We start from the raw sequence: 10,852 nt of genomic DNA on the forward strand, positions 1-10,852 counted from the left end.
AATTGGCATCCTGTTTGCAAAGTGGACTTTCCCTAGAAGGGCTTAACTAAAAAAAAATTTAATTAAATGAAATTCAGAAGTTTGTTTCCAATTCTTGGTCCAATTTACTTGAGGTGGTGTGTTTGTATATAGGTAAGATCTTCAGGGGAAGATGTTTTAGCTTTGTGATGACTTAAAATACATGGTCATTTTTTCAGAATGTATTTAATTCTGTTTTATTGTTGCTAATGTTCTTTTAAGTTCCATCTACTCTAAAATATTTACTTAAGTCATTACTCATAAAATTAAACAATGAATTATTCCTGTAGCTATTCTACTTCACTAGTTACTTTAAATTCTCAGTTCTTATGTTTCAGTGTAGCTGATTTGGGGGTCTGTGCACAAAATGAAGCTGACCAGTACGACAGCTTTCATGCAGCAAGAAGAAAACAGTGATTGACTTACCAAATACAAATTTTATTGAGGGCAGGGAAGCTTCTTATGCAGTCCAGTGGTTTCCAACTTGCTCCCCCAGAGCTGGCACAGGCTCAGCGTGGAGTTGTGGAGTTGGTACCTACTGAACCGATGTGCCTAAGTTAAAAGTTGTGGCCTCAATCTCTGAAAAATCACTAATCCAGTCAATCTGAAGGATTGTTGTGTTGTCAACACATACTCATCAGCAGTAGTACTTTTCTGTGCTTTTTTTTTTTTGAGGTGGATTTTTTTTTAAAATTTCTCATGAATGTTTGCAAACCGTCTGTTAATAGTACATCTGTACTGAAGCAAAACGTATCTGTAAACTTTGCACATTCTGTTTTCAGCCAGACCAACACCAAAATGATTCCTAATGGATATTTGATGTTTGAAGATGAAAACTTCATCGAGTCATCTGTTGCCAAACTAAATGCCTTACGTAAAAGCGGTCAGTTCTGCGATGTCCGTCTCCAGGTACCTTTTTCCTGTCCAAGTATGATGGTTGAATGTGGTAGGAGTTTTGTTACACTATGTACTGCTGTGTGCCTCATTGATTGTAAGGCATGAGATTGTAGAATCTGATTATTCTGAAAAATGCATACTTAAAAAAAAAAATTAAAAATCAGATCTACTTTGAGAGAAGTGACACCAGCATTTTTTTCAGCTGTTATAGATCGGAGACTTGATTTGAACTGAGACATTCATTTGAGTAGGCCTTAATACTATTTTGATACAAGTGGACTTTAAAACAATTCTTAGCAGCATGTGGATTTCTTATTTGTGTTTTACATAAAGGTATGTGGACATGAGATGTTGGCGCACCGAGCCGTGCTAGCTTGCTGCAGTCCGTACCTGTTTGAAATCTTCAATAGTGATAGCGATTCTCATGGAGTTTCCCATGTTAAATTTGATGATCTCAATCCAGAAGCTGTTGAAGTTCTGTTGAATTATGCCTATACTGCTCAGTAAGTATTTTCACAGAAACTAGAGAGAGTAGCCTTTAAGTTAAAAAAAACCGATGAAAATAATAAATTTCTTTCTTTAATAGATTAAAAGCTGATAAAGAACTGGTGAAAGATGTGTACTCTGCAGCAAAGAAGTTGAAGATGGAGAGAGTTAAGCAGGTACAGTTCTCTGGACTTCCAGAAGTCCATTCTGCCTTCTCAAGCTGACAGCATGATTCATTTCGGTGTTAATGAGACAAAAAAATGATGATCCTGTGGAAGACGTGCTCAGCGGATAAGCTTCTTGACATTCATTAGCATTGTTTCTGAAACACGGTGGGTTACTTACCTTCAGGTTAGTGGAAGACTGATGAGCATAATTAATCCTCTAAATTTGTGGCAGTGCTATGTGGGAAGAAGAATAATCTGCACACTTCCGAACCTAAGTTTGGCAGCAAATGTGTATGACTTTTTCTATATAGAGGTTACTGTGGAAGGCAACATTTTGTTTACAGCTCAAGCACAGGAGTGGGATGTTGGGATGTTGCTGTATGTTGGGATGGGTAAGTCAAACATTAAAAAATCCTGTCTACGTGTAAAATAATATGTAGCCTTTTTTTTTTTTTCTTAAAAGGTTTGTGGGGACTATTTGCTCTCCAAGATGGATGTTCAGAGCTGCATCTCTTACCGAAACTTTGCAAGTTGTATGGGAGACTCGCGGTTGTTGAACAAGATCGATGGCTACATTCAGGAACATCTTTTACAGATTTCAGAACAGGAAGAATTTCTCAAACTTCCACGCTTAAAGGTTAGCTTAAGTTTGTCGACTTCTTCTGGTACGGGATTTCCAAAAAGCAACCCAAGGAGCAACTATTACAGCTTCCTTTTTTGGGATTAGGAAAACTGGTTTGTACTGACTTTGACCAACATGAAAATTCTGGATCTGTATAAAATTCCTACTACTCTGAACCTTAAGTGTAAAGAATCCGTCCTGTTGTCCATTCTAAGCGTAAAAGATAACTGCAGGTGTACTTAAATGTGCTTCCTAGTTTCTGTGGCATAGGCTGAAAGCTCTGCATAGGTGGTGGCTCTTGTCTCTTTGGTAAAGTGGGAGGAACACTCATTACGTGGAGTATGCTATGAATACCAAGGGTAATACCTATAGAGTAAACCATCCTTTTCTCTTGTAATTCAAGCTTGAAGTAATGCTGGAAGACAATGTTGGCCTACCCAGCAATGGCAAATTGTACACAAAGGTAATCAACTGGGTACAGCGCAGCATCTGGGAGAATGGAGACAGCCTGGAAGATCTAATGGAAGAGGTTAGTCTTTAAGAAAATGGGATTAAACTTTTTTTTTTTTAAAGCAAATATGAAGGAATCATCCCTTTTAATTTTTTTAATTTTTTCATTTTTTTTAACTGTGACCCTAAAGAATTTAAATTTTGCTGTAGGTACCCCTAAGCTGAGAAACTGGGGGGGTGTTCAGGTGAGCTGAATGAACTGTTCAGTCTGGTCTTCCGCTTTCCTTTTTTTGCTCACTATGTGCTGTATAGTCACCTCAAAGTGGCGTGTATCTTGCTTTAGAATTTGGGGAGGTAAACTTGCCGTAGATTCTTGATGTTTTCCTTTGCAGGTTTTGCTTGTAAATGCAAAGTAGGTAAAAGGTTCTAATGGTTGTTCCTCCCCGTTGGTTTATCTCCCCATAGGTTTATTAACAAAACTAGGATACCAAGGCTGAAGAACCAAGAAGAAACCTCAAGTGTATTGACACGTACAGAAGCAGCAGTCCTGCCCCAGTTCTCCTAAGAAAATCCGCTGTGGGCAGAGAACGATGATGATGATTTAATGGTGTTTACTTACTCCTTTACAGGATACATTATTTTGAAAGTTGTGTGTTATTGAATGGCTTTACTCATGAGTATTAATACTAGATGTAGCCTGGGCAGTGTTGAATGAAAAAAATTAGCGGGGAGTCTAAATTTTCAATTGGCTGGAGAAAATGGACTTTACAAAATCCCATGAAACATCAAAATTCTTTCCACGTTTTGTTATTACAAGCACGATAGATCTTCGGAAACACTTGTATAGGCAAAAATAACATGTTGATGCTGTCATATATTCTCAAGTGTATATCTTCTCTTGGAAAAACTCACTTTGAAAGCTTTGATCATGTTGAAATTCAGATGCGTTTTGTTGAACCAGTTGCATCTGATGTTTAGTTGTGGACAACTGTTTGCTCCAGAACTTAAATTTATATTGTCTTCCCTCATTCCCGTACCTTTCTTTTAGAGTCCACTGTTGACTTCCCTTAACTTCTTTTGATCGAGATACGTATGTGTTATTTTTCAAAGCAGAAAGCTTGTTTGCGGGGATAATGAAAGTGTTTGCATGAGATTGTGAATTTGTGTAACTCTGCAAATTAATGTGCCTTTTGCTTGTCTAATGTTTCTGTGCTGGAAAAACAGTAGAAGCCCTTGGAAAACGAAGATTTCTCTCAAGCTGAGAAAGTAAGGAACCTTCGTCCTGTGTTGGAAGATCACCACCATGACATCTGCTTCCTTTTAGTTTTGTCATTCTGCTAGATTGAGCTGAGATGACAAGAAGTATGCGGGCGACTTGCCTTTTGTAATCTGCCTGTAGCTAAGTAGCAATGGAGACCGTAGCCACATGGGTATTCTGTTGTTGTTTTTGCAGGTTCAAACGCTGTACTACTCAGCTGATCACAAGCTGCTTGATGGAAATCTGCTAGATGGACAGGCTGAGGTGTATGGCAGTGATGATGACCACATTCAGTTTGTGCAGGTACAAATTGCAGACAGTCTCAGGTAACCCCAGGTAGACTGGAGCAGGTTAGGGCATGCCTGATGGCTCGGGTACTGTGGCAGAGAAAACGGCAGTAGCTGTAACAGAGAAACACCTGACGAGAAAGTATCGTTCTTGAAACTGCTGGAGGTGATGGTTCAGCCTCCATTTCTGGTTTTTCGGCAGACTGCTTCTAAGCCTTTGCAAAACTGAGCAGTTTAGGTGTGACTTCAAACTAAATCTTAGGCTGTGAGAAGAAAGAAGAGGTAGAAAAGCAGTTGACTGTAGCAAGTCAACTGTGGCTCTCTGGAGAGATTCAGGAGACTGTAAAGAATCACGAGCTGCTTGGCTTGCAGTGGAGAATGCATCTGTTAAATTTTGGCACAGAAAAAGATTCCAGACATAAGTTCTCATCCTTTGGCTGCCAGCCCCCATTTCTTTTGTTTGGCTGCACTGCTGGTGTGCAAGAGAGGTTTTCAAAAGCAGCAGTAGATAACTCTGATCTAGCGGTAGCCAGCGCTTTGACTGTGTACAAATCAGTCTTTTGCCTTGAGGTGCTTGTTTTGTTAGTTCTAGCCAGATATAGTCATTCTTAGCTGCTGAAAAATGCACGGCTTAGCACAACAAAGGCTGTTTAAGAAACAAAGATTTAAAAAGTGCTAATAGGTATAAGTTATCAATTGTTTTGTACAAATGAAGTTTGAATTCACTAAGTTAGAAGCAAATATATTGTAATACTTGAACTCAGCAGTAGAATGTGTTTATACAAAAGTATAGTTCTTGAAATTTTTAGCTAATGTTTATGTAAAACACTCTCCATCCCAGAACATGGATTTTAGAAGTGAAAAGAGAGGAAAATGAAATGCCAGCTAATTTTCCAATTTCTTGGGTTTAGTAAGCCTTTACAGACTTTATCACCTTTACTACTCCGTGTGATACTCATTTTCAGAAATAAGGCAGAGAACTTTTTTCTTCTTTTAAGTCTTTTCTGATGCTAAGAATTGCTAACTTTAGGCACTCTAAACATTTCAGAGAACACCAGAAACCCCACAAATTGCAGTCCTGGGAAAATCGTAAATTAAATTTTTGAATTACAGAAGTTACTGATTTCTGTAACTGTTGAGGCAATTTAAAGATAACAGAATAAGCCGTTAAATGGATGGAGATTCAGAAATAACAAAACCGCTATCCACACACAAATGAATTGATGTTCATGGTGAGCTGAGTATAGCAATCAGACTCTTCTGTGTAATGCTGCCTATGAGTTGTGTGATGTATTTCAGAAGTCTTAGGACAGTTTCCTTGGAGATCAGACCCCAGGGAGCTGCGCAAGCATCACAGACTTCGTTCTATGGTCATAAACTTTGCTGCTGACCAAAATAGACAGATGTTAACTTTTTGTAATTGGTTCTTACGATTTGGAAAAAGCCCAAACAACCCAACCAACTATGCAGTGTAATCGGAAATGGGAAATTTGGGGGTTTCTCTTAATAGAGCAAAATAGTGTAAGCTATGGTATAAATTTAATTGAGGAAGAAAACAAAGCAGAAATCTCCTCTTAGTGGGAAGTGTTAAGGGAGTAAAATCCAAGGAACAGCTAATCTGAGCACAGAGAGGAACTGAGGCAAAATTAATTTGTCTTGAGGGAATGAAGAAGACAGTTAATTTGCTTCCAAATACCATTATATAATTAACTCAAGTTCCAGAAGCAGAGCTTGTTAAGGGAGGCTTCTGGTTTGTAGATCAGTTCTCTCCAAACGGCTCTAGGTTTTTGCTTACTTTTGAGAACTCCGCTATACCGCATTCTCTCTTCGAGGGATCTGAAATGCTTTCTAGTCCCCCACCAGCAGCACCAAGCTGCAGTCACAGCCTGAAATGAGTACCAAGATCAGAGACAGGGTGGGGTTTGGCCACTGTTGCTGGGTAGGCAAGATGTTCTGTTGAAAATTTAGGTGTGCTATAAATGATGCTCTGCGGAGGTGGTAGACAAAGTGTTCCCTGGAATAGCTAGGTTATTAGCTTGGAGAAGCAAAGGTAGAAGGAGGTGTAGTCTCTGGCTAGGTTTCTGTAGCTGCCTTTTGATTTTGCAGAAGAAGCCACCACGTGAGAATGATCACAAGCAGATTAGTAGCAGCTCCTCTGGAAGTCTTTCTCCAAATGCTGCTGTTCAGAGTCCTAAACACGAGTGGAAAATCATTGCGTCAGAGAAAACTTCAAGTGAGTATCCAGGGCAGGGTTTGTCTAAAAGATGCGTCTGGTATTTGTGTACCTACCACCTCCCACTCCTTGGGGATTTCCTTCAGCATCTGTAAGGAGCACAGAAATGCTTTTTTCTTCCCTTACTCATGATGCAAGTCAAGTAATTGGCCCAGTAATTTGTGGGATGTTTCTAACATAACTGGAGCCAAACGGATCACTTACATCTTGATTCTGTATTGACAGGGCCATCCCAAATCCCACAGTGTGTATAATTTACCCAGAAAGTCCTAAGGAGCTAGGCAGAGTCTGACTAACAGAGCTATTTGCTGCGTGTGTGTGAGGAGCCTTCCTCATTAAATTGCTGTCTTATGTCCCTTGAGCATCATATTAACAATCTGAAACTCATATTTTTCACTACCTAGGTTAATACTTGGAACCAGTAACCAGAGAAAAAAACCCCAACTTTTCACATGTCTGAGGGCAGAAGCGTAATCAGAAAACCCTAGTTGGCATTTGCTTAAATTCATCCTGAATTTCATTACATTGTCAGTCTCTCCTTTTCTCTCAATGACAGGTAACACCTACCTGTGTCTTGCTGTTCTGGATGGTGTGCTGTGTGTGATTTTCCTACACGGCCGCAACAGCCCTCAGAGCTCTCCCACGAGCACACCACGGCTTCTGAAGAGTCTGAGTTTTGAGCTTCAACCAAACGATATCATCGAGAAGCCCATGTCTCCCATGCAATATGCTCGGTCTGGGCTGGGCACGGCAGAGCTTAACGGCAAGCTGATCGCTGCAGGTAAAAGAAACTGGAACAATTCTTCAAACTAGTTGCTCACTTGGGAGGAAGGGGAGAAGGTGGCTTCTTAACTGTCAACATTGAGGCAGTCAGTCTTTGGAAATGCGCTATCGTCCACCCTTTTGCTTTCAGGTGGCTACAACAGAGAGGAGTGTTTGCGCACGGTGGAATGCTACGATCCGCAGAAGGACACTTGGACTTTCATTGCGCCGATGAGAACACCGAGAGCTCGGTTCCAGATGGCAGTTTTAATGGTGTGTGGTGGGTGGAGAACAGATTGAAATGGGACATTGTCATGTAAATGTGGGGCAAACTTCACAAAATGGTATCAGAAGTTGCTAACTAGTTGGCTGGTTACTAAAGTGCTAAGGAGTTGAATTGTTGTATGCTCACATGAGAAGCGGGTCTTTATTTTTTCCATTTAGGGGCAGCTGTATGTTGTGGGTGGGTCAAATGGTCACTCTGATGACTTGAGCTGTGGAGAAATGTATGAGCCAGAAATAGACGACTGGACTCCTGTTCCGGAACTGAGAACCAATCGCTGCAACGCAGGTAACACATCTGCAGATGACTGACTGTTGTGGGTTGTGTTGTTTTAAGTTTGTTCATTTATTAGATTACTTATTCTTTCCTCTATTAATAGGAGTATGTGCCCTGAATGGAAAACTCTACATTGTTGGTGGTTCAGATCCTTATGGCCAAAAGGGGCTTAAGAACTGCGACGTGTTTGATCCTGTAACAAAATCTTGGACGAGCTGTGCTCCCCTCAATATCCGTAAGTTCGCTGTGTAGGTTGGGAGGCAAGGGCAACAGCAAAAGTTCGGGTTTAAAACCAACCACACCGAAAAACTGTTCTAAATTTTGGCTGCTATGGGATGTTGGCAGTGCACAAGTTGTGTGCTGGGCTGTAACTCGCGGCATTTGCTTGCAGGGAGGCATCAGTCTGCAGTGTGTGAGCTGGGGGGGTATTTATACATCATTGGAGGAGCAGAATCGTGGAACTGCCTGAACAGCGTGGAGCGCTACAATCCAGAGAACAACACCTGGACCCTGATTGCACCCATGAACGTGGCTCGGCGAGGAGCTGGAGTGGCTGTTCATGATGGTAGGCTTCCGTGGGCTTAAGCAACCTCTTGTGCCTGATGAATTTTTCATGTTAAGCTACAATGCAAGTAGCATACAAAGTTGTGTCCCTTACTGGGGAGGAAACGATACAGTAAGAACCTGGCTATGCCTCTAAGGTAATTAAAGGCTGTAATAATAATAATAATAAAAAAAAATCTTATTTTGGGGCATTTGCCCCCACGTCTTTCTTTTCAAAACATCACTGTGCAGCTTCTAGAACTGCATCTGTCCGAATTTGGACTTTGTGCTTACTCTGAAATAATTTCCAGTCAGTTCTAATGATCTGGACATCCAGAGCAGGTCACTGCTGTAGCTTCAGCCCTTGAGTAACATCAAGATTTCTGACACAAAACCTGAAATGTTGCTTTGTTTTGCCTTAGTTTGTCTCTGCAGAAGGGAGGTGCTTAGCACCGAGGCACTCACTTGGTTTCCTTTTGCTAGGAAAACTCTTTGTTGGTGGCGGCTTCGATGGCTCTCATGCCGTGAGCTGTGTGGAGATGTACGACCCTGCCAAGAACGAGTGGAAGCTGATGGGAAGCATGACTACTCCGCGGAGCAACGCCGGCATTACCACGGTGGCAAACACTATTTATGCAGTTGGAGGATTTGACGGCAATGAATTCTTGAACACCGTCGAAGTCTACAATCCCGAGTCAAACGAATGGAGCCCCTACACCAAAATTTACAAGTTTTAAGTGAATTAAATTTCCTTTTCAAACTAACAGGCTTAGTGATGTAATTGTGTTTTAGTAGAGGTACACATGTGAATAGGGTTGGGGAGGGCATAGATGTTGCCAACAGCAACACAGAGCTTTTGCATATTGCATTTTAATGTGCTGTACATATTTGTTTCGGAAAGTATCAAGATGAAGGGTTTTTTGTGTATTTTAGAACTTTGTTTTAGGGGTTGTTGTTTTTGGTTTGGTTTGGTTTTTAGGATTTCTGAAGATAACACAAGAGAAACTAGACTGGGCATATCATTTCAGGAGCTTCCCCCAGTGTTTGTTTTGTCACTTTGCACATTAATGACTTTTCCTGTAGGATGTGTTCTTGGGGCAGGAAGTGTAAGGGTAATGGGGGATGTTTTTTTTCGTCAAGCCTTGTTTTCCTTCAGTAACTGGAACAATCTGTAACAAGAAGCCTTATTTAAATATATATAATGGCTATTTTTTTTATTAAAAAAAGCTGACATGCCTGCCAATATCTTATCTTTTATGATTGCCTTTTTATAACAGTTTTTATATACTCAGCAGAGTATTTTACCTGTTGAGATGAAAATGGCAGAGAAGTGGTTCTTGAAGCAACGAGAGAACCTTGCATAGAGAGCAGTTTGCCACTGTAGGTGAGCTTCTGAGCTTTGACCTCTGCTACAATATTGTACCTTAGTACGCGCCGCATTTGTTAGAGCTGAATGGAGTTTCTGAACATAACATAGCTGTGACTTTGTAGGACGGGAAAATAATTGTGGCTCTGAAAGGTTTTTGACAGAAATGTAGAGGGCGCTTTCTGTACAGCAGTTTTGTTACTCTGGGTGAGCTAACCTTTGTAAAACAGCAACTTCAGCGTGGGGGTTTTCTCATGGTTTTTAACTCTGCCAGTTGGCAATGCAAATGTATTCATCTGATTAGTAACTGTCTTAAGTTTATTTTTCTAATACTACAAGCTGGAAGTGTGATATAGAACACAACTTGATTTTGTATGTGCTCATAGTGCTATGTTTTAGTTCACTTTCTCTATTCATATGGATAAAATGTTGGTTAGGGTGACTTGGTGTCTAATGTGTAGTGCTGCACATCTAACTCCTGGTGCCAAAACAAGCACTGACTGCTTGCTGCTGATGCAAACACATTAAAGGTACCTTGTGGGAAATCCTTGCACCACAGGACTGCTGTGACGTGTGTCTGTGTCATCTTCTTTCACTAAAGACAGGTTACAAACAGAAGTTTACCATTTTTTAAGCAGGTGTTTAAAAGGGACGTAGCCGCACGACAGCTGAGGAGGGGCGGATGTTCAGCTGGCCTTGGCCTTGAGCAGAAACCGGGTGGGGGGGGTGAGGGGCCACGTACATCCCCTGACTCCCAGCTCAGAATTACCCTCCTGCAGAGATGTAACAGGTCCTGGGGCTGTGCGGCCAGCAGACAGCTCCTGGCTCCTGCAGTGCTGCCGCTGCCATCCCCAGGGGAGCTTTACTCACTTAGAAGCTGTTCTCGGGATCAGTTTACTAACAGCTCTATGCCAGCTGAAGTGTGGTGCTCCAGAGGCAAGATGAGAAAGGGGCCAAGTGAACTTGAAAAAAAAACGTGTAATGCCACAGCGAAAAGAAACACCCAGTACTCCCACAGGGAATGCGATCTGCTAAGTGGCCTGCGGCCCTCTGCATCACTAAAGTAGCTTTAGGAAATTAAGTTGCATCCGTGATGGCACTAATTTCAGTTACCATCGTGTTCTCAGTTTACTACAGGTGTTCAGTGCCCATGCTAGTACAAGACCTCTGCTGCTGGTTATTCCACCTACCACACAGCAGTCCT

General features: G+C 41.3%; 1 protein-coding gene across 1 annotated transcript; it reads left to right on the forward strand.

The window, feature by feature from the left end:
* Window positions 1-816: 816 nt before the first annotated feature.
* Window positions 817-9,101, forward strand: IVNS1ABP (influenza virus NS1A binding protein). Its single transcript, XM_009876196.1, has 13 exons — window positions 817-927; window positions 1,249-1,418; window positions 1,502-1,577; window positions 2,032-2,205; window positions 2,594-2,719; window positions 4,094-4,201; window positions 6,292-6,418; window positions 6,975-7,199; window positions 7,332-7,453; window positions 7,625-7,751; window positions 7,843-7,974; window positions 8,131-8,304; window positions 8,766-9,101. Exons 1-13 carry the CDS (start codon window positions 817-819, stop codon window positions 9,017-9,019), a joined length of 1,926 nt encoding a protein of 641 aa, XP_009874498.1. The 3' UTR covers window positions 9,020-9,101.
* Window positions 9,102-10,852: the final 1,751 nt, after the last annotated feature.

The sequence above is a fragment of the Apaloderma vittatum genome, unplaced genomic scaffold (assembly GCF_000703405.1).
Source record: "Apaloderma vittatum isolate BGI_N311 unplaced genomic scaffold, ASM70340v1 scaffold43779, whole genome shotgun sequence".
NCBI classification, from domain to species: domain Eukaryota; kingdom Metazoa; phylum Chordata; class Aves; order Trogoniformes; family Trogonidae; genus Apaloderma; species Apaloderma vittatum.